This window comes from Dendrobium catenatum, unplaced genomic scaffold (assembly GCF_001605985.2).
Source record: "Dendrobium catenatum unplaced genomic scaffold, ASM160598v2 fragScaff_scaffold_325, whole genome shotgun sequence".
NCBI classification, from domain to species: Eukaryota; Viridiplantae; Streptophyta; class Magnoliopsida; order Asparagales; family Orchidaceae; genus Dendrobium; species Dendrobium catenatum.
This window is the reverse complement of record NW_021318787.1, coordinates 276283-292792: the sequence shown is the minus strand read 5'-3', so window position 1 is coordinate 292792 and position 16510 is coordinate 276283. Positions and strand designations below refer to the sequence as shown.

At 35.1% G+C, this 16510-nt stretch overlaps 1 protein-coding gene across 1 annotated transcript in view; it reads left to right on the top strand.

The window, feature by feature from the left end:
• Positions 1 to 16310, top strand: part of LOC110108507 (IAA-amino acid hydrolase ILR1-like 5) — a 27364-nt gene extending 11054 nt beyond the window's left edge. The window contains exons 3-5 of the mRNA XM_020839180.2: positions 6095 to 6409; positions 14591 to 14719; positions 15831 to 16310. Coding sequence (XP_020694839.1) covers positions 6095 to 6409; positions 14591 to 14719; positions 15831 to 16199 — 813 coding nt within the window. The 3' untranslated portion in view covers positions 16200 to 16310. The remainder of the gene's footprint in view (positions 1 to 6094; positions 6410 to 14590; positions 14720 to 15830) is intronic.
• The last annotated feature ends 200 nt before the right edge of the window (positions 16311 to 16510 follow it).

Genomic DNA, 16510 nt, shown 5'->3' with positions numbered 1-16510 from the left:
TTTTATTCCCCACCACGCCAGAGAAAGGCGTGCATGGGTTGCGGGCACCGGTTTAAATTAAGCAGTTTTATAATTTACCCCACCTCGCCATAGGCGTTGCACCGGGTTCCCTTCCCACCACGCTAGAGAAAAGCGTGCATGAGTTGGTTTTCCGGTCCAACACTAACGCCGAAAATGGGGTTTTGATTACCCGCCCCGTCGCAAGCATCGCAACGAATTCCCTTCTCACCACGCTAGAGAAAAGCGTGCATGAGTTGGTCGTTCGCCGCGTTGCAAGCGCCGGGAAAGGTTTTTAAAGTTTAGGGTTTAGGAGTGTTATACCTTAGCAATCTTCGGTGTTGGCATGAGGATCGAGGAGAGAAGCATAATTTTTTTAATTAATTATAAATTAATCATAATTAGTTATATATAATAGATATAACTAATTACATTTAATTTAAAATTAATTACAAGTAAATAATATCTAGTTTATAATTAACTATAAATTAATTACAATTAGTCATTTATTATTTAACTAATTGTATTTAATTTAAGATTAATTATAAATCAATTAGGTTTAATTTATAATTAATAATAATAATAATAAAATTTATAATTATTTATATTTTAATTTATAATTAATTATAAATAATTTTAAATTAATTATAGATTAATTATATTTCATTTATAATAAATTTTAAAATAATCATAATTAATTATATTTAATCTATAATTAATTACTCCTAATTTAAAATTAATTATAAATTAAAATAATTAGCTAATTATAATTTATTTTAACTAATCATAATTAATTATTGTTAATAGTAATTAAGTGTGATTAAATGAAATCAGCTACAATTAAGCTAATTAAATAGGATTTGCATAGGATTGAATGGGTTTAAACAGGATTTAGTTGAAATCCTGTTAAACGGGATATGATTATGAGGGATTTAATGTAAATCATGTTAACAGGATTTAGTTAAATCCCTCTTGTCCCTCTTTTGTCTAGTGCTCGGCAGACTTATGGGATTTGGCTGAAGAGCGTGCGAAAGGATAAAGTTACCTTCACAGCAAACGTCCCCTATTCTTGCTTCCGATCCAACAGCAAGGGGACGTCGTCTGAGGAGGCGAATGGGGAATAGGTAGATCGGGAGCAGCTCGGGCAGAGGAGATCGGTGGAGGAAGCTCAGGCAGAGGAGGTGCCGGCCAGGTAGGGTTCTTTCTTTCTCTCTCCCTCTCTACTTATCTCTAGCTGAAGGGATCGGAGGGGTTCGGCTGGAGTGAGAGTGGAGGAAGGAGATGTGGGATCTGGAGGGATTTGGTCGGAGGAGGAGACGGGCTTCGGAAGATGGGGAGCTGGAGTTCGTGAGAGAAGAGGGAGATCAGGAAGCAGGAGGTTCTGGCGTTGAGGTTTGAGCGTGGGGAGGAAACAGCCTTCAGTTGGTGCGGTATTTAACGACGTGTTTGGGCTCTCGATCGAGGCTAGTCGCTGGTTTTGCGCAGGAAACACGGGACAGAGACTGAACGGCGCCGAACTCAGCGAGATCTCTGCATAAATTATGGATCCAATAGGTTAAAACTGGTATGCATTTCGTTTCATTCCTTTTTTGGTATTATGTGGAGGTTAACAAGCGTAAATATTTTCGCTGGAAATCTGCCGGAAATATTAGTTTCCGGCGGATTTTGGCCATTTTCCGACGAAAAATAGATGTCGGAATTTGACGTTTTTCCTGTAGTGTTGCAAAACTAGTGGATGTGTGTGGTGTGGTACTGGTGGATGTACCCACTTGATCTGCTTCGCCCCTCAAGACGTCCATACTTAGATCCTCTAGTTGTAGGTCTGATAATGACAAATTTATCTCATTATCTATGAATCACTTGTTATCAGACGCCACATCATCACATACCAATGGGTCCTCATCATCCTTCAACCCCATGTTCCTTAATCTCTTATCTCTCAACCTCCTATTGTTCATAATATACATAAGGGAGTTCATTCTGAGTGTTGAAAGTCAATTTCTTTTCTTTGTTTGCACTTGACTATATGTACTCCAGTTTGTCATGGTACTCTTTTTCATATAAGCTGTAATTTCCTCCTTCACCTTATCCGAAACATTCGCATAAGGTGATACATTCTTATGTGAGCCGGATAAGTGTTCCTTCATGCGATTTACTACTCCCTTTATCACCTTATCACAAAAATTGTATTTTAAGTACACATTATTCTTCTCGCCGCCTCCTACATCAACTTGCACACTATATTTCCAAGAAGGGTCATGCCGCAATGACGCATTTGCCTTTTTCTTACCTCTAACCATATTTCCTAATGCACAAATGCAAAAACAAACAAAAAATCTCAAAAAATTAAAACCATAGATTTTCTTTCACTTGAAATATCTTTCTTGAACTAAAAAAAAAAACCTAAAATTGGTAGTGGAGTTCAACTTGAGGGCGGTCGGACACTTCAAAATCGCTGGAGTGAGGCGGCGCCGGCGGGAGAGGCGGCGGGAAGAGAGGCTGAGCGGAGGTCGTGCGGCTTGCGGGCCTTCAACTTTTTTTGTCTGCTCGGTTTTGGGTAGGCAGATATGAGAGGGGAGGAAGAAAGCTTAATTCATTTAGCCCTTAAGTGTGGGTCCCGGTTACATGAGGCGTGCGCCTCACCTTGAATTGTGCAATTCAGCCTCAGAGGAGCGCCTCACACTGATAGAGGCGTACGCCTCATGAAGAACCAAAAAGGCTTGAGCAATGAGGCTATTTGGGCCAGAATTGCACAGAGGCGCGCCTCAAATTACGCAATTTTAAACTATGGTGTAGCCGACCCCATAGTGGGATGAAGGCTTGTTGTTGTTGTTTTTTATTAATTTAGTAAGTTATTGTATTAGTTTATTATAGTATAGAGTTATAGACAATTCCAAGAAAAAATAAAATAATATTGATGATTATTTATAAATTATTTTTTTGATTTTTTAATATTATGTAAGTTAATCATTTCGACATTTATGTTATTTAACATTATATTATGTCTTATATTAGTTAAATTTATTATAGTTCAAAGAAAAATATTACAAAACAAATTGAATTCTATTTTTTTGGTAATTGGGTGATTATTTATATTTTATTATTAATTTGTTATGTAATTTATTTAGTTTTAAGTTTAATTTGTTTATAGAAAATATCATTTAAAATTACTGTAAAAAGCATTTAAAATTATATAGTTAATTGATATTAATATATTATTTTAGATGATTAGAAGATGAATTATGTATTGTAAATTTAATTTTATTTCAAGTTATTTTTTTAGTTTGTAAGTATTTATTGTTTAGTTAGATATTTTATATATGTAGTAATATTATTAGATGAAGTATTGTTGGTAACATATAATTACATAGCTAGTTTATGATAATTGAGCAATATCATTTATTTGATGTAACTGCTGACAGAGATTTGTAACATCATATAAGTGATACTGTATTAATGTTCAATCAAATACTGTTGTAGTAGGTGGGTCAGACCGTCAGAGTAGATAGTTATTTAATATGTTGCTCATACCCATTTTTATTTATTTATTTTATAATTGACTGACAACTTTGAACACTGACATTTAAGTGACGCAACAATGAATATAAGTGAACATTGAGAGTAGTTACATATCTTAGGAATTGTTTGTTAAAGTTTTTGTTACAAAGTTTTTTCAATTTTTTTTCTTCGGAATTCATGGACATTGCTCAGAGAAATATTGCGGAGTACCCATAAAAGAATTATTAGCTATTGTCAGCATACAAATGAAGTAATTTGTGAAAAAGAGCATTTAATAGCCCATTAGAGTTGAAGGAGAAAGTAAATGAAGTTTTTCGTTGTTGTATACATGTCTGGACATCAAATAAGAATGATCTACTTTAGGATTTGCATGCGGAAGTCATGAGGAGACAGAAATGAGACGGTAGAGTTCCTAACTAGTGATAAATGGAAATATGTTGAAAAAATTTCTGGAACAAGATCGTTATAGAATTTATATTTACCATAGTTAACAATATGAATAACAAAATGAACAACATTAATTTTGCATTCCATATTGAGTACTACATATAAGTATGCTCATACATTTAATCACAATGACTTGTAGACAACATAGCTCGAATGAATTAGCATAATCTTTCATTAAACAACGTATTTTATCGAGCTTAAAGTTGGGTTTGTGCTGGGCAGCAATGGATGTAATGCTCAAACTATGCTAGAGAGCTTTTACTAATCCTTTCTATTTAAGAACTTTCGTTTCTTGTCTTGAGGCAATAATTTTATAATCAGTTTTTTTATAAATGTTCAAAATAAACTCATTCTCTATTGAATTCCAAGGATGATAAAGAATAACATGTCCAAGATGAATTTTTTGTTTGCCAACATTAGCAAACGTACCACCAAGTTTTTCTCAGCATAACTCATAATATTGCATTTGAAGAAAGTGTGCGTCTATCAAATGACGATCTTGTTTCAGAAAATTTTCTTCAACATATTTTTATCAATCACCTTTTAGGAACTCTCCCATCTAATTATTGTCTCCTCATAGATTCAACATGTAAAGACCTAAATAAATCATTCTTATTTGATGTACATACATGTATACAACACTGAAAATTTTTATATTTCTTTGTCTTTAGCTCTAATGGTCTATCAAATGATTTTTCCACACATGCATTCATTTGCATTCTTACAATAGCCAATAGTTTTTTCGTGAACACTGCAATACTTCTCTATGCATTGTCACTGCATTACGAAGAAAAATTTTAAGAAAATTTTGTAATAAAAAATTTTAGCAAATAATTCTTAAGAGATGCAGTTACTCTCATTATTAACCTACATTTATTGTTGCATCACTTAAATAGTAGTGCTCAAAGCTACTAGTCATTTATAAAATCATAAAAATTTTATATCAACAACATATTACTTTGATATCTTCTCTAATCTACCTACTACAATAATATTTGATTAAACATTAATGCAATACAACTTATATGATATGATAATTTTTTGCATGTAGTTACATCAAATAAATGACACTCCTCAATTATCATACACCAATTATATAATTTTATGCTACAAATAATACTTCATCTAATAATATTGCTATATATACAAAATGTCTAATTAAAAAATAAATATTTATAAGCTAAAAAAATTGAAATAGAATTAAGTTTACTATACTAAATTTATCCTCTAATAATATAAAATGATATATTATATGACTTAACAAATTTATTTTAGTTGCTTTGTACAATTATTTTAAATGATATTTTTTGTAAAAAAATTATACTTAAAACAAAATAAATTACAGAATAAATCAATAATAAATTAGAAATAATCATCCTATTACAAAAAATTAAAATTATAAATTTATAATATTTTTCTTTCAACTTTAACACATTTAACTAATATAATACATAATATGATGTTATATAATATTAAATGCCAAAATGATTAACTTACATAATATTAGAAAATCAAATAAATAATTTATAATTAATTATCAATATTATTTTTAATTTTTCTTAGGATCACCTGTACTATAATTAACTAATATAATGAATAATCATCATATAATAACTTACTAAATTAATAATAAATAGTTGCATGTAAAATGATATATAAAAAAAACGTCCAGTTGCCCGTCCAATGAACTTGTTCACGATAAAAAAAAGGGTTGAATTACTAAAAAAAAAAAAAGACCAGTCGCCCGTTCTTCTGGCGATTGGTTTAGGATTAAAAAAAAAAGATTGAATCAGCCAAAAAACCATCCGAACGGAAGCTGATGTGGAGAGCCAGTAGCCCTTTTAAAGGGCCATTGTGGCGTCTGTTTTTTTGTTTTTTGGTTTTTATTTAGTTTTAAAGTTTATTAATTCTAATATTTATCAATTCCAATCTCTTTTTGGCACTCACGTCAAACCCTTGGTCAATGTTACAGAACAAAATTGTTTCTGAGATGTTGGTTGAAGTCGTACTTCATTTTTGCCAGTTGACGTGAAATTGTATATGCCATAGTTATATATTCGTGTCATTTTAAATGTAACACAATAATAGCTGAATAGAGACAGTTCTGAGTACATTCTGGTCGGCATTAAAGGGAACTGTGAGGCTGCTTTTTCAACCTGCTGAAGAGGGTGGTGCAGGTGCTTTTCACATGATCAAAGATGGTGCTCTGGATGGAGTGGATGCAATATTTGGTATGCATGTTGACTATGAATTACCTACAGGCAGCATCTCATCACGCCCAGGACCAACACAAGCTGCTGTATGCTTCTTTGAAGCAAGAATTGAAGGAAAAGGTGGTGATGGTGGAGCTCCTCATCTTAATAGTGATCCTATAGTTGCTACAGCCTTTGTTATCCTGGCATTGCAACAGCTCATTTCCAGAGAAGATGACCCTCTTCATAGCCTGGTATGTTACTTTGTTCAAAAACATGAGTTCTTTTTTTTTTCCAGAATTTAGTTTATAGTCGCCTTGATTGAATTTTTTCTTTGAAATTTTGAGATGTCACTTTGAAACTGTAAATAGCACTATTGTCTAGTCTATGTTTCTAAGTTTATTCTTGGATAGTTAAATTACAAAGCTACATTGAGTTGATTGGATGTGCAGGACGAGTTAAGTTGAATTACAAAGTTTCATTGAGTAGAATGATATGCAGCGGTCAAAATACAAAGATGTGCCCACGCATCTCCAATTTTCTCACAATTACTTTTAACATTCTTGGCAGGATTTTGTTCCGCAAGTTTGTTATTTGAAAATTGTCCTGCTATAGTTACATTTATGAAAAGTTAATTGCTCAAAATATTTTCTAAATCTGCGGATGGTAATATCATGCAGCTGTAGGCCATTCTTATTGGAAAACCTATGGGGTGTATGGAACTGGGAATCCTCACTGTTCCTTATAAACTTCCATCCATTCATGGGTACTGTTAGTGGTTGAAGAAAATGAGCTAGTTATATTTTATACTTCATGTTCCAATCAAAGGAGCATGTAGATCAAATAAAAATTCTGTTAGGATAAAGCTTGCGAAGGTCATAGACTTTTCTACATGCGCAAAGTGAGTGCAATACATCTGCTTCCACTATTTAGCCTTTACTCTTAGTCTATGCAAATTTAGTAGTACAGTTTAATTTGTAATAGATGGGGATATAATTAGTAGAATTCAAGTTGGATGGTTGAAAATTGAAATTGAGGAATGCATCATGCTTATTGTGTGATAGGAAAGTACCCCTCAAACTGAAGTGAAAATTCTATACGATGGTGGTGAGACCTGAATGCTTTAAAATATTGGCCATTAAAAGAGAAGCATAAAATTAAGTTAAATGTTATGGAGAACAGGATGCTTAGGTAGATAAGTGGCTTCACGTTTATAGACAACATGTGAAACGATTATATACGTGAAAAGGTTGGAGTAGCTCCAGTGGAAGATAACATTAGAGAGAGTCGTATTATATGGTTTGGTCACATAAAACACCTATTTTCTGTTGACCGAGTTAGGAGAGTAGATGTATTAGATCTGACCTATGTTAACAAAGATAGAGGTAGACCTAAAAAGATTTGGTTAGAAAATATTATAAATGACTTTTTTTATTAGATTTAAATGAGATTTGACTCTTAAAAAGACACAATGGATAAAACGAATTTAGGTAGCCGGTAACAATGCACACTGTAACAAACTTTGACAAGCAACAAACAAGCACATGTCTGAAATGATCTCAGCCGCTCATCAGTAACAAACAACTATTGCCATCTTACGTCCACGTGTATTCTACAATAGCCTATCTCTATGTAAAGTGTACACTGCTATAGTAAAAGTGACATGGAGAACTTACTATTTCCACTAAATTTACTTGTTCTGTTCTCTGTATGTGTAGTAAGCTAATCTGCTCTTCTAGCCATTATAGTCTTCTGCTGCAAGTTTGAAGACTTCTACATGGTATCAGAGCAGGCGTAAAGCATAAAGAACACCTATGGCACAATTAGCTTCCTCTCAGATAGGAGAACCTTCTTCAATTAATCAAACTGAGGCCTCCATCATATCTCCTTCCTTGAAATTCGTCACTTCCAACATCAAAAACCTTGTCAACACTCAATTATCCAATGATAACTATTCTCTATGGCGATCTCAGGTGTGCAAACTTCTTCGTGCCAATGGGTTCTCTGCTTATTTCGATCCTTCATACACACCTCCCCCTCGCTTATCTCCACAAACTGAAGGCACGCCCATACCAAATCCATTATATACACAGTGGATGCTTACTCATCAAAACTTAGCCACCACCATCTGTTCCACCATTAATGCATCAGTGTTACCCTACATTCTTGATCTTGACTCAACAGCTGCTATTTGGACCACTTTTGTGCGATGATTCCAATCCTCAAATTGCTCTAGGGTAATCCAGCTCAAAAATGAGCTTCACAATATATCAATGAAAACTCAGAGCATGACCCAATATCTGTCTGAAGTCAAATCATTAGTCGATCATATTGCTGCCGCGGGATCCACTGTTGACATTGAGGATATCATCATCTACACTCTCAATGGTCTTCCATCTTTCTATCAAGCTTTTAAGACTTCTATACATGCCATGCTCACACCCATTAGTCTTGTAATCTCTATGCACTTCTCCTTAGTGAAGAAATCAATAAAGCAGCAGAGGCAGCTCGTATTATCTTCATATCATATCCCCATACAACCCTCTACTCATACAAAGGTCGTGGTCGTCTCTCTTGAGCCCGTTCACCTCAGAATTTCAGTAAGACTACTTGACCCAGCTCTGCTTCTTCATCGATTGGTCAGATCTGCAACAAGAAGGGTCATACAGCTTCAATATGCTGGCATCGTCTGAACGTTAACTACGTTCCCAATCCTTCTCCTACACATAATAGAGCTCTGATGGCAGGTTCAGATTCTCCTTCTATAGATTGGCTTCTTGACTCTGGCTTATCCTCTCACCTTGCCAACTCGCTCAACAACATGTCCCAGTACTTGTCTTATCAAGGTGCAGATGACATTACTATCGGTGATGGTAGCTCTATTTGTATTGCAAACTCTGGTGATGGCATCCTCCCAACTCCACTTCGTTAGCTTAAACTTTCTCCTCTTCTCCATATACCAGCTATCACACACAATTTACTTTCTGTTTCAAATCTAACCAGAGATAACATCTCCATCACTTTTGATTCCTCTGGATTTATCTTCAAGGATATTCGCACAAATCAGATCATACTTCAGGGACCATGCCGTGACAGATTATATCCTCTCTCCACCACCTCGCTAGCTCCCAGTCCGACTGCCTTCACTGCTACCAGCTCCAATGCGGCCCTATGGCACAACCGTCTCGGTCATCCCAATCATCATGTCACAACATATATCTCATACACCAACCCTTTACTTAAAATACCTAGTTTCTTTTTTGATTGTGTTTCTTGTAAGACCTCCAAAGGTCATAAGTTCGCTTTTGATATTTCTTCTAATCGTCAATCTAAACCACTATATGTAATTCATTCGGATGTATGAGGATCTTCCAATCAAGGATACAAGTATTATGTGATTTTTATCGATGACTTTTCTTGCTTTACCTAGTTATTTCCCATGCTATTCAAGTCCGATGTTATCAAAATATTTACCAACTTCAAAAATCTAATTGAAAACACCTCTCATAAAATAAAATATCTCCGCATAGACGAGGGCAAAGAATATCTGAATCATCAACTATCTCAATCAGTGTTTAAAATTATGTATTTGGGTATTGAGGCGTTTTTCATTCGTGAGGCGAGGCGTAAGCTTCAAGGCGTTTTGAGGCGTAATACGCCTCAAAATCAAAAGATTGCGTAAACATAAAATGATAAATTTTTTATATACTAATGAATGAATAATATAAAACATAAAAATGCATAAGATATGAAGTGAAATCAAAATATCCCAATAATAAGACAACATGAAATATAGTTCAACTCAAAATTCTATATTTCCCAAATCTCAGTATTCTTTTCATTAAAATATAATTTCAATTTCAAAAAATAAATAGCAATGACATATCACATAAGAACTCATAAGTCATCGGCACTGTCATCACTAAGGGGTTCTTCATTTGAATCATCATTATGATGAATTGCTCTCTCCCCTTCCTCTACTATAGAGTCTAATGTCGGGCATTTACTTCAAGATTTATGTAAGTTTTAATATATATAGCGTGAGGCGTAAGCCTCGTGCTAGTGAGGCGAGGCGGGCCTCAAGGTGAGGGTAGGTGGGCCTCAACCAAGTTGAGGCGCAAGCCTCATAAAAAAAACTCGAGGCGTAAGCATTGAGACGTTTTTTACTGGAATTGCGCAAAGGCGGGACTCAAGGCAAGCCTCATATTGCGCAATTTTAAACCATGATCTCAATTCCCTGAATAACATGGCATCCTACATCAAATCTCCTGTCCCTATACCCCGGAGTTGAACGGTGTAGCTTAATGAAAACACCGGTATATTCTTGATACAACTCGTATGCTACTTCAAACAGCCTCTGTTCCATACCAGTATTGGCTTGATGCAGCTCTCACCGCCACTTAATAAACCTCATGCCCTCTACCAATACCCAAAATTAGTCTCCATGTCAACTACTCTATAACATACCGTCCTCCTACTCCCATCTATGTTTGGCTGCGAATGCTTCCACCTAATCCCATCTCCACTACACCACAAACTACAACCAAAATCAAAATCCTATGTCTTCATGGGCTATTTGGACTCATACAAGGGTTATAAATGCTTAGACCCCACAACCAATCATGTCTACTTTTCCAGAAACATCTCTTTGATTGAAAACTCTTTTCCCTTCATCAAATACTTTGCATCTATAAATCTGTCCCTAGTCACATCACCTTTACCAGCCGAACAAGCCACCCCTCATTTTCTAGTTCCTACATCCACCATCCAACACATCCGTCCTCTCTATTCATCCATCAACCACACACTGTACCTCTACCCCCACTGTCCCAGTCACCAATCTCGAATCACATAGCTATCACCCAATCAAACACTCCTCTCTCTATACCCTTAAGCAATCCAGCCCCACCTCCACAAGCTGTTCATCACCCCATGCTCACTCGCTTTCAAACAGTTTCTCTTAGGCCTACAAATCATTTAAATCTCTTCCATCATCAAACACCACTCTCCACTCCATTTGACCCAACCTCCTATTCCGCTGCCATCAAAAATATATAATGGAGAAAGGCCATGGCAGCCGAATTCTTTACCTTACAAAAACAGGGAACGTGGATATTAGTTCCTCTTCCGTACACATCGGTCCTTGAATGTCGCTGAACGTATCGCACCAAACATCATGCTGACGGGTCCATAGCTCGCTTAAAGCCAAATTAGTAGTGCAGGGAAATCATCAACAGCAGGGTATCGACTATACTAAGACATTCAGTCCAGTCGCCAAACTTCCAACCATCAGAGTTATTCTTAATGTAGCTCTTCATCATGATTGGTCGGTTCAATGTAGCCAATGCTTTCCTATGCGGAAACCTCACCGAAACAGTCTATATGGCACAACCCAAGGATTTTGAAGATGCTATCAATCCAAATCACGCATGTCTCCTCCGCAAATCCATATATGGCTTAAAACAGGCCCCTCAACAGTGGTATAACACATTTACTACACAACTGATGTCTCTTGGCTCAACAACACCAAGTCTGATCCTTCTCTCTTGCTCTTTAACCAACAGGACATGCAAATTTACTTGCTTTTATGCGTGGATGACATCTTGATTACCGGAAACAAACCATCTGCTATCTTCACTCTCATTCAATAACTTAATGGCAACTTTAACATAAAAAATCTCGGTCTGGTACACAATTTCTTGGGCATCAACATCACTCATATCACCAATTAGTATTTTCTCTCCCAACAAGCCTATGCCACATACATTTTGCAACAAGCTAACCTCACCAAATCTAACCCCCTCTCCAATCCTAAATTCACCAAACTACCTCCTGATTCCCGCTGATCTTGTGCTCTCCGATGCCACACTATATCGTCGACTCATGGGTTCACTGCAGTATCTCACGCTGACGCGTCTAGACATCACATACGCCATTAATATTCTCTCACATCATATGCATAACCCTCAACAGTCAGATGTTTACCTTCTCAAACGCACACTTAGGTATATCAATGGTATGTTATCTTATGGTATACCCATCACTAAGAGCTCTCTATCTCTCACGTCTTTTTCTGACTCCAACTTGGTCGAAGAACCAGTTTCCCGAAAGTCCACCTCAGGCTATTGTTCTTTCCTCGGTAATACACTCATTTCATGGAGTGATAAGAAGCAACACACCGTTGCCCTATCATCGACAGAGTAGGAGTATAGAGCTCTTGCAGCGGCCACTGTTGACATCTTGTGGCTTCGGCATCTACTCTTCGATTTTAACATTCCTCCCTCCCTACCTACAGATTTATATTGTGATGATACGTCGGCCATTGCACTCGCAAATAATCCAGAATTTCATGCGAGAACCAAGCACACAAGATAAATCACCTGTTTGTCAGAGATCATATCCATAACAACAATATTTGCATTCTCCCCATCAACACAATTGATCAAGTTGCCGACATACTCACAAAACCACTATCTACACAGTGCTTCTCTCTTCTCCGAGCCAAACTGACTTTCATTCAAGACCCCTCGATTTGCGGGGGCATAACAAGGCACACCGTAACAAACTCTGACAAGCAAGAAACAAGCACATATCTGAAATGATCTCAGCCGCTCATCAGTAACAAACAACTATTGCCATCTTAGGTCCATATGTATTCTACCATAGCCTATCTCTATATAAAGTATACACTGCTACAATAAAAGTGGCATGGAGAAATTATTATTTCCACTAAATGTACTTGTTCTGTTCTCTGCATGTGTATTAAGCTAATCTGCTCTTCTAGCCATTATAGTCTTCTGCTGCAGGTTTGAAGACTTCTACAGCCGGGATAAAGACTTTATGTTGTTGTTGTAGCAGTTTAATTTGTAATATTTATTTGATCATTCATAAGATCATTTTGTTATTTTCAATGCTAAACTACTTGCTTGATATTGTTGATATGCTTGGCATTTTATCATAGTTATTAGGGTTAGATTGCCCAGAAAAATGATGGCTACTATTATAAATAAGAATTGTTGGGATGTGATTATGAAATTGCATTTCGTCTTTACATTATTTCTCCAGATAGTTTCTCCTCTATTCTCCTAACCACGTCTTCTTCATGCTTTCTTTCTCATCATCTACGTTTTTTTAGGCATTCTATTCTTATTAATCTCCTTATTTTGTTCTCTCTCTAGTTGACTATTCATGGGATTCCTCTCGAAAATAACGTTTAAGAGTTCAAATTCATCACTTCTCCCTGCTCTGCAGCACAAACTTTGCTACGTGGCTAGAAGTCTTGGTACCCTAAAGTATGAAAAATTGTGTTTAAAGGGTTTGATGTGACAGGAAACTTTGGTGCTGAAACTTTTTCATTTGTTTGCGTGGACATTTTTAATGGGATAGACTATATATTTGGGGGAGTGAGGAAGTTGCATTGCTTTTGATTGGGACACATTTATGTTTCGTTCCTGCAAGTCAAGATTAATGTTCTTGCAAAAAAAAAAAAAAAAGATTAATGTTCTTGCCCATTAAAAAAAAAAAGCACAAAATTTAGGGGCTGTGTTTACTTGTCTATACACTTGGAGAGAGAGGCCAAGGATAGGTATAGAGGACATTATTTAAGAATCGAATGTGTAATGGTTAGCTGCAGTGTCGGATTCGTTGCATATTTGCTTGGACTTTTTTTGGGGGGGGTGGGAGTTACCATATTGGACGGAAGAAGTTGCATTTATTTATTCAAGAAATGATTCAGGAACTGTTTGATGGCTAAACTAGCTTTTTTGATGCTTCTTAAAGCAGCTTTTTAGTTAAAAAAAAAATTAAACTTTTGTATTAAAACCTGCTTTAAGAAGTAGTAGGAAAGCCGTCCCGAACGAAATTTAAGGTTTCGTTTGAGACGGCTTTCTTACTGCTTTTTAAAGCAGTTTCTTAGTAGAATTTTTTTTCTACGAAAAAGTTGTTTTAAAAACCCGTAAGAAAGCTGTCCTAAACGAAACCTAAGATGGTTGGTTGTGGTGTATATTTTTGTGAAACTATGAGTCTTTACACCTGAAACTTGGCTATTTTCAAAACTAACATCCACAATACCGTATGCTTATTTTTTGGTTAAATAATTTCACTATTTTTGCAAGCGGCACTTGGAATTTATAATAATCATCTAACAAACCATTGAAGCTGGTCACAACCTATGTTGTAGCAACACCACAGATTTAAATATTATGTTTTTTGGTACAATATAGCTAGATTTGTTATTGTTTATATAGTTGGTTTGACTGTTCTAATTTTTTTTGCCTTCATGCACATAGTTCATCAAACGTTGAAAAAGAACCTAGAAATTTTTGTGAAGCATTACATGATCTTTTTTTTTTCTTCAAAATTTTTAGAAATAATACAGATATGTATTAGTTTTTTTTTTTTTTATTTCTTTGATACTTGAGTTGTTTTTGTGGCAGGTACTTTCTGTTACTTTTACGAAAGGTGGTGCAGCTTATGATACAACGCCATCTTTTGTCGAATTTGGAGGAACTTTGAGAAGTATAACTACAGAAGGTCTATACAGACTCCAAAAGCGAGTGGAAGAGGTTAGATTTTTCTTGTTTTTTTACAAGGAGATTCATGAGTAATAAAATTAGCAAGCAAAGCATCTATAAGGCATTGTTTATTTTTAAAAAATAATTAATGCCTTAGGCTTCATTTGGGATAACTTTTTTACTGCTTTTTAAAATAATATTCTAGTATAAAAATTTCTATTTCAAAAATTTTTTGTACTAACAAACTGTTTTAGAAAACAGTAAAGCAGTCCCAAACAAAATCTTAATTATTCTCACTAGACATCAAAATTTTCAAGTAGCATTATGAGTCATTATTCTCCATTCGATCCTGCTGAATGTCGCATGTGGCTTTAAATTTATTTTGCATTATGCTTTTAATTCAACTTTTATTCATGTTACCTTTTGCATTTCTATTTTTCTTTGTAATGCTTTAACATTAACATTTTAACCCGGTCTATACATGTATTTATATACTTTGATCAATATATCCAAATCACCAAAGTTTATTTTCATTTCTTTTATATTTGATAGATGTTATTCCCATTATCATTTAGTATAATTTTTTTATCTATCCTTTCCAAGATAAAGTAATCTTCAAAAACTCACGGCCATATTCTCCAGTCCTGATTTTTATGTTGCACGTCTCATGTCTGTGTTGTAAGAATTTCAACTTTTTGGTAAAAGATTATTGTTGCATTGTTATGCGTTCATCGAATTACCAAAATAGATATTATAATGAATTTCATATAAACTTATAGAATAAGATCATAATGTTTACAGTCTTAGAATTCATTACAAATTATTAATCACTTTGTTAGATAGAAATATAATAGTAAGCTACCTAAATTATCTTTCCTTGAAAGTTTTTTTTTAGTTCTTATATAATTGAAATTTTTTCTCAGTTGTTTTTCCAAACATTGTAAAGTATGGCCAACAAAATCTTATAGCAATTTCTTCTTCTTTATGCTTCGGTTGGGACGGCTTTTTTACTATTTCTTAAAGCAGCTTTTTAGTATAAAAATTAAAATTTTTGTACTAAAAAGCTCTTTTAGGAAGCAGAAAGAAAGCCGTCCCAAACATAGCCTTAGACTTGATAGATGATTATTGCTGATACATGCATGGAATACTCATGGTGGTCCAGGTAATAAAAGATCAAGCATCTGTACACAGATGCAATTCATTTGTAAATATGAAAGAGGATGAATACCCAGTGTACCCTGGTACTGTAAATGATATGAAGTTGCATCAGCACGTAAAGATGGTTGGTGGTTATTTGCTTGGCTCTGATAAGGTAAAAATGGGGAAGAAGATAATGGCAGGTGAGGATTTTGCATTTTACCAGCAGTTGATTCCAGGTATCATGCTTTCTATTGGAATAAGAAACGAGAAATCTGAAAGAGTGGATCCCCCTCACTCTCCGTATTTCTTTGTTGATGAGGATGTTCTTCCCATTGGAGCTGCATTGCACACCGCACTTGCAGAAACCTATCTCATGAAGCTTGTTGAGTGAATTCTGACTAAGAAGAAAATATCATTTTTTTTACATGGAAAAATACTTGCACATAAAAATTCTTGTGATAAATATTTTGGGAAGATTATGGAAACACCATTATTTTCTTAAGATTTGCAATGAAAACATTTGAGTTAGTTTTCTCACTAATTTTTCGTCATATCTGTCACCAGAGAAACATCTAAACGAAGGAACGCAAATCAGCCACAAACCATGATAGGCTTACATGTTAATTCTTAAAAATTGATTACAAGTCTTTAAAGTGATCAATAACTCGCAAATGATCGGAGAGCTATAATAAAAAAAGACGA